The 19473-nt window shown below is 44.1% G+C and overlaps 1 protein-coding gene and 1 long non-coding RNA gene across 4 annotated transcripts in view; one reads left to right on the top strand and one right to left on the bottom strand.

The window, feature by feature from the left end:
* The window catches only part of atrx (ATRX chromatin remodeler), a 44608-nt gene that overhangs the window by 13534 nt on the left and 11601 nt on the right, over positions 1–19473 (bottom strand). For all 3 annotated transcript variants that reach the window (XM_037781195.1, XM_037781196.1, XM_037781197.1), the window contains 15 exons: positions 14614–14755; positions 14375–14484; positions 13114–13260; positions 12808–12985; positions 11940–12077; positions 11678–11853; positions 11460–11577; positions 10083–10213; positions 9734–9828; positions 9457–9599; positions 7967–8117; positions 7735–7835; positions 6761–6869; positions 6439–6616; positions 5430–5621 (listed from right to left, as the gene is read on the bottom strand). In XM_037781195.1, coding sequence (XP_037637123.1) covers positions 5430–5621; positions 6439–6616; positions 6761–6869; positions 7735–7835; positions 7967–8117; positions 9457–9599; positions 9734–9828; positions 10083–10213; positions 11460–11577; positions 11678–11853; positions 11940–12077; positions 12808–12985; positions 13114–13260; positions 14375–14484; positions 14614–14755 — 2109 coding nt within the window. The remainder of the gene's footprint in view (positions 1–5429; positions 5622–6438; positions 6617–6760; positions 6870–7734; positions 7836–7966; positions 8118–9456; positions 9600–9733; positions 9829–10082; positions 10214–11459; positions 11578–11677; positions 11854–11939; positions 12078–12807; positions 12986–13113; positions 13261–14374; positions 14485–14613; positions 14756–19473) is intronic.
* Positions 14814–19212, top strand: LOC119494954. Its single transcript, XR_005208324.1, has 2 exons — positions 14814–14897; positions 19002–19212. It is a non-coding gene; the product is annotated as an uncharacterized LOC119494954 (long non-coding RNA).

Raw genomic sequence — 19473 nt, 5'->3', positions numbered from 1 at the left:
TGGGGTGGTCCGGTCCATCTCCAATCCCAGTGCGCTCAATGTGTGTGTGTTCCGAGCCAGCACTAATGATTGTAGGTAAACTGACCTGAGCTATTGTCATCCTTATGGAGCTGCATGGTGAAGCCTATCAGTTTACTGCAGGGGAGGAGAGAAAGTCAGAGACGCTGGGTGGGCAGATGCTCAGACAAAAAGAGGTAAATTACCCCACTCAATTTGACTCTGTATTTTTTCCCCTTTTAGAAAAAACATGGGGAGCAGGGTGAGTAATTCTGGGGCGTGAAATTTGGAAGGGAATTTCGTCATCACAGAGTGTGTGTTTGTGTATTCAGATTTAATAATGGAGGTGGCTGTCCACGTCTGAAGATAGGCTCCAGACTTTCAGTTTAGGCCAAAATATCTCAACGGATTCAGTCTCATTGAGGGCCTGATAATCTGATGTTTTGATTCTAAGCAGCACATTGGTGCAAAAAAATGCCTTTTATTCAACAAAGGGTCTGCAAATGTGCGGTTAATGTAAAAAAAGCTCTAAGCTGGAAGTGTCGACTTCAGCCGACTGCTAAACAAAGCAAAGAAAAAGGGTCAGCAGAGTAAAAAAAACGTATTAGTATACTAACCACACAAGGCATCCAACACGCATGACATTTACCACTGTATGAAACCCTTTCCATTGAGAGAACAATTTATGCCCTCCTTAAGCCAAATTCTTGTACATGTATGGCTAAACTGCCAGCAGTCCATAAATGATGTAAAGCAGTCTTCAAACTCAGCAGCTCTCACATCACAAAGATGAAAACTTGGGAGTCGACATAAGTGGGCCTCATGTAGACTTTACAACTTGGCACAGGCACCAAGGCGAACTTTACCAATAGACTTTAGGTGACGCTTAACTGTAAAAGGTCTGATGCAATTAAACAGGCAGGGTTTTTGGCCGTGTTATCAGATATTTTCTTGAGCTGAGAACATTCTCAACCATGTTAACCCAATTTCCTGCACCTAAACAGCCTCTTATTATGTAGAGACTGCTTTAACCGTGCTTCTACAGTCGTGGTTTTATTTTATTTCTGTCATTGCCACAACAATAAACCTCTACTTAACAGAGAAAAACACTACAAAAGAGGAATTAAATGTGCAGGAGAATGAAAGCGGGGGAGATGGGGAGGAAAAACAGACTTTTGATTGGATTCTAACATAAAAAGAGAACAATACCGAGTTAAGGGGGATAAAAGGAGAAATTAAGTTACTAGTTACTTGAGTTGTCTTACTTGAGTTTTGAATGTATTCAAAGTGGCTGTCTCTGCCGGGAACTACTTTTGACGCACAGGTGTGTTAACCATAGCAACAGAGGGGTCCAAGACAGGATCCCGACAGCAGGAATGCGAGTGGCTTAGATATTTGTAATACCTAAACATAGCCATTCAAAACTGTCTCTCCCCCAGCAGCACACAAATGATACACATAACCCTAGTGGCCTGCTCTTAACAGTTTCTCAGCAGAAACACACTTTCAGCTGTGCCTGACATCACGAGGCCACCCCTGCCCTCAGGACCACGTTGTCTTTACGCCCTCCAGGGACAGCACACAAGTCAGAGAGTTTAGCTAGCTGTCAGTCAATTAACAAAGAAACAAAATCATGCATGTCACAAAGGGCTAAACAAAGACAATAAACGTACCACATTCCTATAAAAACAAGCCTCAGCTAGCAGCAGTAGAGGGGTGAATTTCTACAAGAGCTCGCTACAAGGACCAGCCAGCTGGAGCTGGACGGGCAGGTCAGGAGGGATTCACAAAGACTCAATTAGAGTATAATGGTGGAACTATACTGGGAGGGGAAAAGTCAAAAAATGAAAATCGGTTTCTAAATAAATCTTAAGTGAGAAGCAGGCTGTGCACTAGTTGTAGTAGTACATCACAAAGTGTGGGAGTGGAGAGGTGGCAAGGTGTTGCTCAGTTCAAATTCAATGTAAAGGGCTGTTCCCCACAGTGCTTATAGCTGCCAGGGTTGGCCGTTTCCCATGGGATATTCTACAGACTAAGAACTGGGTTATGCTCGAAAATAAGTGGTTCATAAGATGTGTTATCCAACCATGTCCGAAATCACAAGTGTTTATAGCTGTTCGGAACGGCCACACTGGAAGGTGGGGTGAAAAGCCTGCCGTCATAGAGAGGGGGAGATGCAATAACGCTTAAATGTGGCCCAGTAGGAATAATGTTGCACAGTTTCAGACTGTCAGTCTCTCCTGGAATGTATTCATAGTGTTGCACTCGTTCTACACATGAAAAGTGACTGAAATAGTTGTGTAAAGAAAAAAGAAAGCTTGAGAGAAAGTTCAAACCCAGGCTCCGTTCTCACCTCTGCACAGCTGGCCAATTATGGCGTGAAGTGGGTGTGAATGTCAGATTGTCGGTTTCAGAGAAATTACAGAAATGAGCCGGACACAGACCCCCAATTCCAATGTCGGAAAGGTGCGGGAGGAGGGGGTTTCAGAAGCTGTTCGATCATCTGACACAATTCTCAAGTCTACTGCCGCCTTAAGACCTGGCAAAATTTAGGCCATCTTCGTATGGCTTCAGTAAAACACAGTTTTAAAAACAGGTAACGTTCGTGTTCTGTGGATTTCTAAGCCGATTTTATTAGCTGTTGGTTTGTTTAAACCTTTTCCTGCTCACTGACAATAAAACACCACAGCCTAGCCTAATATAATCAGTAACAAACAGTAAAAACAACTGCCTCTTTGCGTAAGAGGCAGAAACACTACTATTTCCACAGAGAGTAGTCTCAACAGACCAGAAAGCTGCAAACGAGGGCCATGGCTCTCGCTTTTTTCCTCACCTGCAACAACACGGCCTCTTGCTTTTACTATCATTAGTGTTCTCTCCACCTGCAACGCAACAAGCTCAGGCATGTTTTCTGAAAGCTGGCAAAAAGCATTCTGGGAAGTATGAGAAACCACTTACCCAAGTAGATATAGACTGGGCAAGTGGAGAATGGGTACACCAGAAAACGAATTTACAAAACTTTCAGCATAAAATAACCCCTGTAATCCACTGAACATCACTGACTTGTGATATATAATGCTTAAAGTATTCAAGGGGGGATTTTCCTTTAAGGTCAAAGTGACTTCCTACCCCTAATGAGACAAGCATGGTGTGGCTTATTGCTCCAGTCTGCTCCAGTCTACACTGTGGTTCGAGTGCAGCCTCCCCACAGCCTTTCAGTGTACCTGACAGAGCCTAATGACCACTGCAGCCATCACCTGCTGAGAGCACATACAGTGAGGTACGCCCACAGCCTGCCAGCTTGACCGACCGTGCACAATGCAGCAACGTTTACAGAGAACTCTGCGGCGTTGTATGAATATTGTCCAAAACCTTTACTCCTCATTTTACAAGTGGTTGCATGTTAGATGGAAGAGACGAGTGTGATGAACAGGAAATAGGTGACATGTCTCAGGATGGGTGGGGAGTCAAAATCTCATGTCTGGGCTGCAGGGACCTTCTTTGTCATTAGGAGGAAGTGCTCCCGCTTCCTTTGTCTCCAATTAGTTTCTCTGAAGAGCGCAGAGACATCTTTAAGAGAGGGGTTTAAATAATGACCCTTCATCATGCAGGGCAGGCCAGAGGGAGAAAAAGAAAAACAACTTTACTGAGCTCGCTTTGAACATTCGGAGGCAGAGTGGCGAGTCGGGGCAACAGATGGTTGCGAAGATGGCAGGGAAAAGATGGGGTGGGGTAATGGTGGACAGGGAAGAGAGTGAGGACATCAGTAAGGAGTAAGGACATAGGTAAGGAAAGTGTGGATGAAGGTGGGATACGAGCTGAGGATGGTGCAGAAGTAACCATGGCAAGGTATTGGCAGGTAGCACACAAAGAGAACAGAGAGGAGGTAGATGGGAGTGATAGCAGAGAAAAGACAACTATTCAGGGAGTTTTTCCCTACTACAAGACTTTACACAAGCTAAAGATGAGACCACAAATAAGTGCTTCTTAAGCACAACTATCCAACATTGCCACTGTGACCCTAGTTTTAAAGCAATATGCCCTCTCTGGCTGAGAAAACAGCACTTCCTAGTGTGAAGAGTTTAGAAGAAGAAGTAGAAAACTCCCTCTGCCGTGGCTCGAAATCATTCTCTCCTTCTGTGCAAAGCGTTGTTGGCTGAAAGTGATGGAGGGTGTCTGACTCATCTTCACATCATTCCAGACGGCAAATTCCTTCCGTAATACTGCAGTCCTGCTGCCACATCATAGTTAACCCCCTGGCCAAAACAGGTCAGCTTATTAAAGAGCTTGTCAGCCTCTCCGTCTCTTAATACTGTGTCACATAAATGTCACTGGGCTCATTAAAAGATCATACACATCTAACAGGCCGCGGCTCAATGAACACATCTTTCCTCTTGAAATCTCCAACTGTGCTCCGCTGCACTGCAAGTAGGCTACTCCTGGTTTAGAGGAATATGGAAGGTGAGAGCAATGATATCAGCTGCTGGCTGAGTGGATTCATGCGGCGCTCCTACCTGTTAATACCCATGAAGGGAATAGCGATAAAAGATCTTTTGACCGTGTAAATGGAAAACAGATTTTTCCATCAAGGTGCTCTGAAAGGCCTCTCGACTGTCCAGTGAAAGAGCAAGCGAGTTGGATATACAGTGTTTCTTTTATCCATTCTGTTTACAGATTTCTGCAGAGTTACCCAGGTCGAACCAAAACAAAGAGGTAAAACCACTTAAGATGATCTGAATAAACCCAGAGACTGCAAAAAGGGAAGGAGTGGGAAAGGATGGGAGTAATTCAAAGATCAACAGAGAAGTAAAAGACAGCAGGGAATTAATGAAGAAAAGAGGAGTGCAGGTTTATAGCAGAAGCAGTGTTGCAATGAGAAGACTATTTAGTAAATAGCAGTAAACACACAAATCTGTGCAGCTGTGCGGGGTTGGATGGCCCATGTAAGGGCTGTGTGTTCTTATTAAACCCCAGGGGGCCCAAATAGTGACACAGCACCTGCATTAAGGGGAGAAAAGGCGAGCGCGGGATTATGAAAGGAAGCGAGAAGAAATAGAAAGATCCCGGAAAGGCCAAGCAGGATACAAGCTGGCATTCCGTCTAAATAACAGTTTATCACTGAAGTGCTAAACTTCAAAAGGAAGAACATATTACTTGGTGCAACTTTGGAAAAACAAGCTTGGCATTTAAACTGGCATTCTGTGCCATGTTTGTTGAAGGAAATTTTTTTACTACTGTTAATAGGTTTCAGCCTGCTTTGCTGCATTTCCTTTGGGGATCAGTCTAAAGAAGACCATGAAATCACAGGCAACAGTTCGTCAAAGCCCAGTAAGATGTATGATTTATTCAAAATGTTATTTTAAAAAATAATGCTTGGTCCAACATAGAAGCATATTTGAACAATTTAAGTTTATACATGTGGGCATGTTTACCTTAGGAAGCAAGGGCGTGGCTTTCTTGCTCTTCTTCCCTGAGGGATCATCCAGCATTTCCGGCTCAAAGGTGTAGAGCTCTGCCAGCTCTACACCTGTAAAGTGCCTCTCAATCTGCTGCTGGTCCACCACCCGGTATGACAGAGACTGTTTGGTTACCTGCCGGTCATAAATCTTCTCCTCCATTGTACCCTGGAAGAAGAGAATGAAATGAGAAGACAGCCAAGAAAGAACAATTACAGCTTTACTTACTCAGGTTGGGACACTACACCTATCTCCTGATTCGATACCATCATAATGCTCGGGTGCCGATTCGATTTGTATTGAAAGTTTTACAAGTACTGCGATTCTATATTAACTTCTTTAACACTAGACCATGGGAAAATGTTAAATCATACACTTCTGGGGACTTATATACAGTTCCCTTTGTTAACACCTTATTTTGAAAACCGGACGTTGTCACGTGTGTACACTTCTGGTAACTTCGCCAAGTCTGCGGCTAGCTCTCCCGTCAGCTCCGTTCTCTTTATACTTCCATGGTCGGCTCCATCGAGGCCGTTTGAATGCATTTAACATATTTGTCAGTATATGGGTGCTCTACAGTTGTAGCGTCGGCCGATTTGACCACAGAGATGCGAGTGATGGCTGCCGCAATACAATAGCGCTTCCTGTCCATGACAGAGATTTCTAGCTCTGCTTTTCCTGGCAATGTGTGAAATCCAAAGTGTCTCCATACTTTACTGTATAGGTAGTGTTCACCACTTTAGATTTAAAATGTGAGGGTGCAGGTCATATCCATGTCGACCCAGTCTTATCTGCCGGTTTCTGCTCACTACGGCCGGCCACTGTTTGTATTGAGTGACGGATACAGAACGGATATGACATCACGTTACAATAAATTTCCATATACCTCTGCATAGACTCAAACGAAGCAACTACATTGATTCTTTGTGGGTGATTTCCACCCCTATTACTTACAGAGAGTACCAAAACAGTTTGATAAGCTCACCTGGGCCAGGAATCTGTAAACAAAGACGGTCCTGATCTGGCCAAAGCGGTAGACCCTGAAGATACTCTGGATGTCGTAGGACGGGTTCCAGGAGGCGTCAAAGATGATGACCCTGTTGGCTGCAACCAGGTTGATGCCAAGAGAGCCAGCTCGCGTTGAAATGAGGAACAAACGACCTCTGGGAAAGAGAGCGGGGGAGAGAGAGAGAGAGGAGTTTGAAATGCACTATAGAACCATTTACATTTTAAACATCAGTGATATTCAAAATGTTTGGTAATTTGGTCTTATCGTTCTATGTTGTTTGAAATAAAATGTATATTACCTTATGTTAGTGGTGTCATTAAACTCTTCAGCCCACTTCTTCCTGGTGAGGGCGTTGGTGGAGCCATCCAGACGATAGTAGTCAATGTTCCTGAACCACTTGCCATCACCTTTACAGACATGTTACAGTTAAGAAATCTGCTATGACTATTCAACATCTACATCTACACTCCACAAAACCTTCAAAAACCCACATGTCACCACCAACTAGGCCTTTTCCTTGTAAAAAGGACTTAGTTTGGGTATTAGCAGATAGCAGATAGATGGTTGTGTTGGTTAGAGGCCAGCCGTGTTTAGCCTTCAAGATGGCCAACCCCCTACCAGCCTTCATAACCAACATTTCAGTATGTTTCCAATTACGGCACTGTGATCTTTTCATTACAAATTACAAACCCTTGAGCAAACATTTTTTTGTGGAATAAAAAGTCAAGGTCTAATCATTTTCAAAATGAAAGTAAAAACAGCTGCTGAAGTTTAATTAGAAACATGACCTTACACCAGCGGCAGTGTGTGTGCGTGTGTGTTTAAGGGTAATAGGCACACCAGCTTGTACAAAAATACATGTTGCATACAGGCTGTCTTACGAGTGTGAAACCTGCCTCTCCATATGAAAATACTTCAGCCTTCTCCAAAGGTAATGTGAACATTTTTTTTAATATCTCACACACAGTTTAGTCAGTTCAAAGACTACAGTGTAAAACCACAAAAATGAACCTTGAGACAGACAACTGGGCCTCTCAAGCTCCATAAGTCAGTAGCTGCCTGGCTTATAATATTAAACATTGCTCTGTGATTTTAGCACATCATGAAACCAAAAGCAGCCTTTCAAATCATAACATTAAGAGAGAAGCTGATCATAGGCAACAGTAGAATCATTCAGTGAAGTGAGGTTAACACATTGACAGGCATGTCGAATGAGCACAATGAGAACTTTTTGAATTAGAGGCCCTGTCAGACTACCCGAAAGAAATTTACCTTTGTATGGAGAGACTTTTTCATCATCTTTAGCTCTGCAAGCCAGCTCCAGGAAATCCTCGATCAGGTCCAGAGAGATGAGAGACTGACTAAACACCAACCTGAAGATGGATGAGGACAGAAGATGCACCAGTGTCACTTTCCAGTAAGACTGCAAACCAACTGCATAACAGACAACGTGAAAGAAAGGTGTTCTATGTGCAAGATTTTATTTGCACACAGACACACTTACACTTTTTCATCTACTTCCTCTGCCATGCGCAGGATCTCAAAGAGGAGTATCATCTTTCCAGAATGCTCCAGGATCTCACCGTCAGCGTCAACGACAAACTCCCTGTGCCAGTCATGAGTGGGACTCCCTGTGGGTGAGCTAGCGGGCCGAGCTGTTTGTGATACACAGATAAGTCACTGATTAGTCTTCATGCAGTTGGTGCAGTCTCAAAGCAACAAAAAGTAACAAAAGACATCACGCTTACATTACAGAACTTCACTATTACATGTTCCTCTGCTACGCTACAGCGGCAGTATATGCAACAAGAATGTCATAAATTAAATTCCCTTAAATTTCAATCAAGTTCTTAAAGGGACTGTTTGTAACTTTTTAAGCGTATAAATGTAGCGGGTCGGCGCGCGTTCGCATATGCGCGCTCGCGTGTGGCCAGAGCCTCGTCTCCGCTGCCTGCTCTCCTTCACTTAGACAGCGCGCGCGTCCTCGCTGTCTCACTCCACCTCTAGACGTGAACGCACGCTCACTCCACACTGCAGAAGAGTTAGTTTAGCTCTGAGAATATCTAGTGAATGTAGAGTGGACGTTTGTGCAGAAATAAATGCTGCAGCTCCTCCAGACCAACAGAGGTTTTCTGTGTCTTGTGAAGTGACGGGGCTCCTCAACGAGTTACGTTATCGTCTCGTTACCGACAGGGTGCTGGTGTCTTCGGCTGCCGGCGGCGGTCGGGAGGCGATAACGTAACTCGTTGAGGAGCCCCGCTGCTGAAGCCTGCGCTGAGCAGGAAAAGCCAACACTAGGATCAGCAGTGTTTCATGGAGAGACCTCCGTCTAGTCAGCTAACATTGCTGCCAAGCAGGTGAAATATAGAGTGATATTGTGGTTTTAGCTGACGTCTGTCGCCTCACTGTTTTGAGCGATGCTCGTTCATGTCTATGTAGAGCGAGCAAGCGCGAGCTCGACGCTGACTTTCGTTGATTTCAAGGCCACAGGTGTCGCTGTTAAGCAGCATTTCTGAATCTTACAAATAGTCCCTTTAAGACTTGCCGTTTTGTTTTTTTGTTGACTTTTGGGTGAACCTATTCATGCATTTTAAAATGACATTACAGATGTAATAACACAAGGATGTTTATAATATACTGACCTCTATAGCATCGCAAATACAGATACAATTTTAATTTTACCCTGATTATTGTTTTTCTTTAGGGCCACACTCAAACGGCGTTTTCTTGCCTCAGGGGTGCCATTAATGGACACAGACCAGAACTGTTTTAAAGTTGACATGATCACCTTCAACCAGCCTGAGTCACAAACACTGAATGCACATTCAATTAACAATTAAAAAAAGTCTGATAAAACTAGTCCCTGAAGTCAGCATATTATTTCCAACTTCTAACTTCCAACAAAACACCCAGGATATTCCCGTACATGCAGTTCTGGTACCTCTAATACCCAGCCAACTACCCATAATGCTCCCATATGTATAACAAACTTACTTTCTTCTACTACAGGTTCTGGTCTGTTTCGACCCTCTCCGTTTTTGCCCCGAGAGCTGGTGTTCCACTCCTTGATGACCTCCACATTATCACTGTCCGAGTCATCAGATTCTCTCTTTTTTCCCTTGCCTTGCTTCTTTTTCCTATTAGGAAGGAGGAACGGTGGAGGAGACGGGGTCAGCAAGAGTAACAGATGCAAGAGAGAAGGGCAGTTAAATGAGGTCGTCTCTGTATGAATGAACAACAAGGGGGAAATGAAAGTGAAATTTTATTTTACTTTTTTGACTTCTCGTCCTCAGAGGTCATACTCATGGAGGATTCTTCCGTTTCTGAAGCGATGAACTCTTCCATACTGTCCTCGTCAAAGAAACCCTGCAAGAGAGTGCACTCGTTTGAGTCTGTGAGATGATATAGGTCAGACAAACGCTGAGAGCTGGATCGTGGGTAACAGAAATGATGCATAAGGTAAAAATGTTGCCGCAGTGGCAATATGTGTGTTGTTCTCCCGTGGTGCATGACCTGTCAGCACTACGTTTCTATTGTTTTCCTGCAGTGTGTGTGATTTGCGCTAAAGTATTCCCAGTTTTTGAGTTAGTGTGGTTTAGTCTCGTCTTCCCCAGCCCTACCCTGTTTTCTTTACTGATGTAGTCCAGATGAAGGCACCAGGGATGGGTCCAGATTCTGCTGAGCACCTGGAAATCCTGGAAGAGTTTGGTCCCTGCGCGGCCCCGGCCCCCCTCCATAGCATTCCCCACACCTGCACACAAGGGAAAGAGAGTGGGGAGGAAGATGGATCTATGAATGTATTTTGAACTTGACAGAGGGCCCTCAATCTCTTCATACATACAGACTTGTGTAGAAAATGTAGTGCAACAATACTTGAACATTGATGTCTGCCCCTAACCGCCTGACTATGGACAAACTGGAGTAAAGTTATTAATATTTACACAAAACAAATCATACCAAGCAGCGAGTGTCAGCCATTCTTTTGACAGCAATACTTGTCTAGTCTTATCTGTTCAACCAGCGGATTTATAAACTTAAGTGAGTGGCAGCTGCTGAAATGTTTATGTTGCAATGTTGCAACCGCTCAGTGTGTTGGCCTGCATTGACCCAGGGAGGTCAGAAGTTATGGTAGCTTTTACATAAGCAGCAGCAAAAGGAGGGAATGTTCGCAGCCACCCCTCCCCTGCAAATTGACTGGTGGTCTTGGGTCCAAAAACACCACTGTGGAGGTCTAGAGTCATAGTCACAACTTCTGCACTGTGCCCTATGGACAACCTGGCCTAATGAGCCACAGCACATACCACCACCCCCTCCCCATCACTCCTCTTCTTACATACCGGCTCTCCTGTTCTTTGTTTTCGCTTTTGGTGTAAAACCTCTGGCCCCTCCTCGCTCTAAATTTCTTTCCCTTTCCTTTATGCCCCCACATTCCCCCCTTTTACCCCCCACCCTCTGTTCCCTCTCTCCCAGAGCTCTTCATTAGGGAGACGTGGGAAACTGGGCTTAAACCCTGCCTGCGGCACTCTGCCAGCTGCCACTCTTTCTTACACACACACACACACACACATACACACATACACACATACACACATACACATCCTGGCCACATTCTCAGAGGAAAGTCCACTAAACGACTTAACAAAGCAGCACGAAAAAGTGAGACCAGAAAGGCCTTCCATTTATCAAAAACCCTTGTCTGAGTAAAAGACAGCCAGTCAAGAGAGCACTTTCAAGAGAAACAAGACTCCTGCAAAAGGATTTAGCCTAGTCCTAGACTACACATGTTTTCCAGTGGAATTCTCGATTGAATTTTGTTCTAGTCTAAGACTAGGCTAAATCCCTGTCTGGGCAATCAAAGCGGACACTGTAAAGGCCCTGCTAGCAGCTCCTAGAGGTCCTTCTACTTCTAACACCCAAAAAGATCAGAGTAGTTTGAACCTTGCCAGCAAGTGGCACTGCCCTTCTCAACACCCTGTTCATTAAAGCGTGGTTCTCACCTGTGAAGTGCTCCAGGTAGTATCTGTAGAGTTTACACTGGATCGGAGTCACTCTGATTGACAACACATACTCATGTTTAGGAGGCAGGAACTTGGTGAGCGCAGTGTAATCTTTCCTCTGTGGGAAGAAGCAGAAATAAATCAATCTTTTTAAGAGGCAAATAGAAGGATGTCAAAGAGAACAGGAGTCAATTGTTCTGGACAGTTTTTTTTTTTACCTGGACACAGCCGGCCAGCATCTCATAGAGGATGTGAGCCCTCTTCTTCATGATCCGGACATCTTGTAACGTGGAGTCGGCACACTGACCATTCTGAATGGGGTTAATGAAGCGGTTCCTGAACTCCTTTACTGACCCAAGCAGGTTCTCCTTGATGAAGTTCACCATGCAGTGGTCTGGTAGGGAGACAAAGATCACAAGTTTTAGATACATCCACACAAAATCTTGGTCTGATGTCAGCAATATAACCCGGCAGTCTCACATTCAACAAGGTTGTTTTGCAGAGGCGTTCCAGTGAGCACAACCCTCCTCCTCGTCCTGATAGAATTCATCGCTTTGGACACAGCAGACGCCTCGTTCTTCAGGATGTGACCTTCATCACAGATAACCATGTCTGGACCTGATGGAAGTAAAGGAGAAAAAAGGAAAAGGCTCATTACAGGTGGAAGTGCAGCTGGAGATATATTGTGTAACAACAGAGTGATGTCTTTTGGACTTCTTTCACACTCTTTCAAGCTTTAAATGATCATTTCAGCTTTAAAGCCAAGATTTTAGGCCAATTCTAACTTTGCCAATTTCTGATAACAGACTGATATTGTTCTTTGTGCATGTGTGTCAGTTCAAGCGCGTGATCTGTTCAAATTCATTACTGCTAGCAAGCTCATGCAGATGCAAACATCAAATGGAGACTAATTTGACCAATGCCACATGAATAACGGATGCAAGCTGTGAATTCGCGATAAAATTATAACAAAATGCTTTTGAACACTGACCGGTCACATTTTAATTAATCATCACTTGAAAAACTTTCACAGCTGTCCTTCATCTTTTCTACTAGCACCACCACTATTTTGTATGCTGGACCAACAAGCAATGAACATAATCTTGGAGTGATTTAAAATTGCATTAATGATAATAATAAAATAAAGATGTGACTGTTTAGACTGAGACCACTCTGAGACTGAGACAAAAGTAGAAGTGGCCCCCATCCGAATAGTAAAACAAATGTGATTACATTTGTTTTCTATTCACGCACTCATTAAAAAGAGCTCATACATAAGGGGGACGTTTTAATTGTATGTTTACTTTAACTTGCAGTTTAGACACAGAGGCATTACACAGCACTGTACCTGGATCTACCAGTGTCTTCTGAAAGGTCTCTTTGAGCTTCTTGCTCTTGATGTTCCTGCCCTGCGTCAGGTTGCGGTACATCTCGTAGCCGATGATCATTACGCCACCTGTATCTTGCCATCGCTGGAGGGCGTATGCTCGGTCCTGTGGCCTCTTTACTGTGGCCAGCTCAATCACCTGGAAAACACAAAATATACATTGATCAGAAAAAGAAGACATAAATCAGAGGTGTGATAAATGCACACAAAAAAACAGCACTGCTGTCAAATAGGAGCTACTTGAAAGGTTACATAAGGAACTCTTACCTCTAAACTCTCGTCATCCTTCATTCCTACTTGCCACTTCTCAAACTCGTTGAGCCAATTAAGGACGGTGTTCAGGGGACAAACCACCAGTGCTGTGGCGAAATCGAGCTTCTCACAAAGCAGCAAAGTGTGAAGTAATGCCACCACCTACAGGGCAAAAATAGAACTACAGTTAAATGTGGCTAATGGTGTGACACCACACAGGTCTGCAGACACTAATGAACTCATCAAGGTTTCACAGTTCTTACAAGCACTATCGTAGGTTTGTGACACCTAAAAGATGTTGTATTAGGCTTCAATTGCCACAGTTACAAGGCTGGCAGTACTAGCAGTACCTCCACATATCAAACATTTTCAAATAATTTTGTATTTAGTACTTCAAGGAAAAAGTGAGAAATTAATAATGTTTCACAATTCAGTTTATTGCAGTTTTAATTCAGACAAACTAATTCTGTTTCATTAATTTAAAATTGAAAAGGAATTCCAGGTACATCGACATGTACAAAGTTGTCGGAGAGGGATGGATACACATCCTTATTGTTGTCGTTCTTTTCCACATTACCACTTAAGATGCCATGGTCAGGAAATTTTCCCACCAGTTAAACTCTTGACAACACCGGGGTTACCAATTACACCGGACATTTTTCAAGAAAAAAATGACGCACAAAATCTGTAGAGCGCTTACTTTGATCTTTATTGTTGGACGGCTGTTTGTCTGAACTCTCCGGTCGAGCTTTCGCCGCAGGGGCCGCAAGTTTCCACCTAGTGCTGCTGTGGCGCGCACATCAGGTCCCCTATTAGCATTGGGTTTAAAATCCAAAATATTGCCAAATAGGCGCTATTGCTTTTCGCTTTAATATCAAAATCATCCACCATCGTCTTGTCTGTCAACTCTCTCGTCCCGGGTGTTTGAAATCTGACTCCTGCTACTCTGTATGGAGCAGTTTCACTTTCAGTTTATAATTGTAACTTTTAACTATGTATTGATAACAGGCTTAGTATTTTACTGTACTAATTTTACAAACTAGAGTTTTTGTTATTTGATGAACGTGGGCGCTGATACGTGAAAATGAACTAAATTGGTTTTATTTCTATAAAAAAAAAGCAAAACAACAGTGGGTAAGTAATGTAATCAGTGTATGCCCGAACACCGTGTAACACCGACTACCGCGGCAAGCCTAAATCATGTTTTTTTTCTCCATATTGCACAGCTTTAGTGTAATTTTCAGCGCAGACAGGCATGCTACTCTCTCCTCCATACCTGCAGAGTTTTCCCCAGACCCATACAGTGGGCGAGTATGCAGCCGGAGCCAGAAGACTTCTCGATCTTCCTCACAGATTCACAGCAACAGTCCCACATGAACTGCACCCCTGAAACAAAACACAAAACTAGAGGGGTCAACATTAGTCCAGAGCATCTCTGCGTTTCACATGCAGGCTTATGTTGGCTAAATATGCAGCTCAGCCGCGTTTTTGGGACCGAATTCACTTTGTCCTTACCGTCAACCTGGTGAGGTTTGAGCTTTGTGACAAGGTTCCTGTGCACCTGCACCAGCGGCTCCTTGGTCTCTTCATCCTCATCAAGCACCAGCTTGGTGGTGATGGGACAGTCCATCGGGGAAGCTTTCTCCACCACAATCACCTGAAGAAGGGAAGAGAGAAGAGAGAAGAGGAGTCACAGTTTCATTTTTGAAAGAAAAAATCAATCAAATATTACCTGTAAGAGCCAAAACATGATGCTGACATACTGAGGTTGGGATGTAATTCACTTTTACGAACACTAGGTGGCACTGTATTAATTGATTGACCCAGCCACGGGTCTATAGGTGAGGAGGTGTGTTGTTGGCGTCAGGGCAGATGGGGTTTTTGACCGCAGGGACGCTGAATTGTTTGCCGTGTTGTTATTGTTTACTCGTTGCTATGGTAACTGGACTTGCTTCCTTAAGACCATATTAGGAATAAATGAACTGTTATTGTAAAACCAACGAGCGGACTCAGGATCAGTTTTGTACAGCACAACAGACAACTAAAGGACCATCTACAGCGAAAAGCGCGTCAGTCCAGGGCTAATCACCTCAGTAGCTACAGTTGTAGACTTTAGCTCCTACAATTAGTCAAAAAACCCGTCCTGTTGGAACTCAACGGAGGCGACGCGGGAGGACGAGGAGAGCTGCCGGTGTGGATTTCGGCTGCGTTTGGAGGACGTCTGCAGCCATCCATGGGCGGAGGAGCTACGGAGGAGCTAATGCTAAAGCCGGCTGTGGAGCATCGGACCACGGCATCACTACAAGGCGCCCGACGCGGAGGTATCGTAGCGCTACACTGTGTAATGGCCATATAAAGTGTGTGCACACATATGCGGGCGGAAATCCAATGCATTGGTTGCTGAAGCGGGCGGACTTTGGATTTTGCGCTGACTGTTTGTTGCATTGACTGATAAGTGACTGACTGTTTATCATGGAGAGTCGCGAAGCAGCGTCGGGCCGTATAAGTGAGACTGGCGGTGTTGAAACACCAGCTGAGAAGCGGGTAGTTAAGCTCACCGTGAAAGCGCTTGCTGATAAACTGGAAAAGTTGCAAGACAGCAGAAGGGCTAAGCTAAACAAAGTAACAAACATAAGAAAATCAATGCAAAGTGTGATGCTAATGGGTGATAAAGAACAGGTACAAAATGCTCTTGAAGAGTTGATTAATGTGTGTGATGAAGCTAAATGTGTGCATGAATCTCTGTTGGTTTTGTTGCCATGTGATGAAAAAGAAAAACATGTAACATGGTTTAATGCAAAAATGTTGGCACCAAATGAGTATATTGCTGAGGCAAAAAGGTGGGTTTCATGCATTGAAGGTGACACACATGAAAAGGGTAATATTGAGGATGATATTCATCCAGATGACAGTGTTTCTAATGTTGGTAGCAAACACTCAAGCCACAAAAGTATGAACAGTGGTAAATCCAGTACCACATCCTCTGCCAGAATAAAGGTGGAGGCAGACAGAGCTGCACTCATGGCTCGCGTGGCCTCTTTAAAAGAAAGACAAGCTTTGGAGGAGCAAGAACAGCAGCTGAAGAGGAAAAGAGAGCAGCTTGACTTGGAAGCTGAACTAGCTGCATCCACTGCTAAACTAGCAGTATTGAGGGCATATGATGTGGGAAGCTCCTCTCAAGGACTATCAAATGGCATGAATTCCTATTTGGAAAGGGACAAAAGGAAAATGGAATCTGCAAATGTATTGAATCCTTCTGCAAAAGAATACAAGCCTGGATCATGGAAATCAACACAACAAAATGATATGACAAAAGGATCATCACTGTCTAATAGGCCATTGGATGTGAGACCACAGGAAACTCAGCATGGGCTAAAAGCTGCTTCAAAATGTCAACACAGGCCAAATGAACATCAGCAGGAAAACAGTTTGTTGGGAACATCACAGCATCTGCAGTACCAACCAACAACTGCTCAGTTAAAGCCAGAGGAAAGGCAGCCTACATACCAGCATCTGGTCGGTCAACATCCAACTGTGGACATACTTACCATCATGCACAGACAAAATGAAATCACAGCTGCTTTGGTTCAACAGCAGCGTTCACTGTCTCTACCACCGAGAGATATTCCCTTATTTGAAGGGGATCCACTCCAATACAGGACATTCATCAAAGCCTTTGAGCAAGGAGTGGAGGAAAAGGCAGGAAAAGCAGATTGTTTGTATTATTTGGAACAGTTTACCAGAGGACAACCACAAGAACTGGTGCGTAGCTGCCAACATATGGCTCCTGAGCATGGCTATGCAGTGGCGAAGGGTCTTCTACAGGAACACTTTGGCAATCAGTACAAAATCGTAACTGCTTATATTGAAAAGGCTTTGGCTTGGCAAATAATAAAATCTGAGGACGTGAAAGCACTCCAAGCGTACTCTTTGTTCTTACGGGGCTGTTGTAACGTGATGGGGGAACTCCAGTACATGGAAGAACTGGATATGCCTGTAAACATGAGAGCCATCATTTCAAAGTTGCCATACAAAATGAGAGAACAATGGAGGACAGTAGCTCACGACATAATGGAGAAAAGCAATAACAGAGCTTACTTCATTGATCTGGTCAAATTCATGGAGCGTCGTGTCAGAATTCTTTCCGACCCGCTGTTTGGCAACATACAGGAACCAACATCTGGCGTTACTGGGACGAAGCCTCTCACCAGTTTTAAGCCACAGTCTGGGTACAAGGTGAAGGAAAACATTGTTGCCACCACAGTAACATCTAAGGACTTGCCCCAGGAGGCTAAGGAACCAACATCAGATCCAGCCAAGGCTGAAAATGCTGAATGTCTCTGCTGTGCTCGTAGTCACTCATTGGACGAGTGTAAACAGTTCAAGGGAAAGATGCACAAGGATAAGATTCACTTTCTGAGGGAAAAGGGAGTTTGCTTTGCATGCTTAGGTGATGGTCACATGAGCAGGGATTGCGAGAGGCGCATGACGCATGACAAGGTTTGTGGACAAACTCATCCCACGGTGCTTCATATCAAAAGGCAAGTAACAGCTTGGCAGCAGGAACCATCTCAACAGCCATATTCATTCCAAACATGTGGACATACAGGGGCCGGTGAGGACCGGTGTGTTCTATCCATTCTCCCTGTAAAGGTGAAATCTGCCAAAGGAAATCACATCATTGAAACTTATGCCTTTTTGGATCCTGGTAGTTCAGCCACATTCTGCTCAGAACATCTAATGCAGAGGCTGAATGTTACAGGCAGAAGAACCAGCTTCTTGTTGCGCACAATGGGTCAAGAAACAGTTGTTCCAGCTTACTCCTTGACTGGTTTGGAGGTCTCTGATCTGGATGGTGATGACTTCTATATTCTCCCAGAGGTTTTCACACAGAAGAAAATGCCAGTTACCACTGATAGCATGGTGACACACGAGGACCTGGCTAAATGGCCCTACTTGTCAAAAGTTCACATTCCAAGCATCAAGGCAAATGTCGACCTGTTGATTGGAACAAATACTCCCAAGATATTGGAGCCTTGGGAGGTCATCAACAGCTGCGGGAATGGCCCGTATGCCATTAGGACTGTGCTGGGATGGGTTGTAAATGGGCCGCTGATTGGAAACAGTGGCACCCTGGAGGCAGGGCTTCCCTCCGCTAATGTGAACCGGATCTCTGTGTGCAAACTGGAAGAAATGCTAACCAAGCAGTACAACCACGACTTCAATGAAAGGAGTGAGGAGGAAAAGGAAAGGTCCAGAGAAGACCTCAAGTTTCTGGAAACTGTTGAGCACTCAGCGGTACTTCAGGATGGGAAGTATTGTTTGAAATTGCCCTTTAAAAGCAAGGAAGTCTATCTGCCTAACAACTTTGTGGTGGCAAAGCAAAGGATCCAGGGTTTGAGGAAAAGGTTCCTCAATAACAAACACTTGCACCAGGAGTATGCAGGGTACATGAATGCGCTCATCAGTAAGACCTATGCAGAGCCAGTACCTCAACATCAACTGCATCAGGAAAATGGTCCTACTGTCCAGCTCATTGGCTACTTTTTTGACTGGAGAGGGCTCAAGACATCAGTTGCCTGGTTCCTCAGGTTAAAGGTCGGGTTGTTAGGAAGGATTCGCCTACGAAAGCAGCTAGAAGCTTCTGAGGCTAACCATTCAGAGGAAACCAGTCAGGACAGACCAAAGCCACCATAATTGAAAGGCCAGTGACAAAACTCTGTTTGGTACATGAAGTTTAAATGCATAACTTGGTGTATTGTAACATTTGGCTCCTCTTTTTTGTGTATTTTGTTTGAATTGTTATGTCTGCCTGCCATAACAATTAGGGGCCGGTGTGTAAGAGCCAAAACATGATGCTGACATACTGAGGTTGGGATGTAATTCACTTTTACGAACATTAGGTGGCACTGTATTAATTGATTGACCCAGCCACGGGTATATAGGTAAGGAGGTGTGTTGTTGGCGTCAGGGTTTAGCCCGGAAGGGCAAATGGTTTTTGACCGCAGGGACGCTGAATTGTTTGCCGTGTTATTATCGTGTACTCGTTGCTATGGTAACTGGACTTGCTTCCTTAATACCATATTAGGAATAAATGAACTATTATTGTAAAACCAACGAGCGGACTCAGGATCAGTTTTGTACAGCACAACAGACAACTAAAGGTACCATCTACAGCGAAAAGCGCGTCAGTCCAGGGCTAATCACCTCAGTAGCTAAAGTAGTAGACTTTAGCTCCTACATTACCTGAAAGAAAAAATTATATATAGTAACTGTAATTCTGGAAGTGTGTCATAATGGCCAGCTTTCAACTTTCTATTACCAACTTCTGATAAAGATCCACCTATGCTTCATCAAGTTCATCACATCCACTAT

Source organism: Sebastes umbrosus, chromosome 9, assembly GCF_015220745.1.
Source record: "Sebastes umbrosus isolate fSebUmb1 chromosome 9, fSebUmb1.pri, whole genome shotgun sequence".
In the NCBI taxonomy this organism is placed as follows: domain Eukaryota; kingdom Metazoa; phylum Chordata; class Actinopteri; order Perciformes; family Sebastidae; genus Sebastes; species Sebastes umbrosus.
The sequence above is the reverse complement of the archived record's forward strand: the minus strand, read 5'-3'. Positions and strand labels throughout refer to the sequence as shown.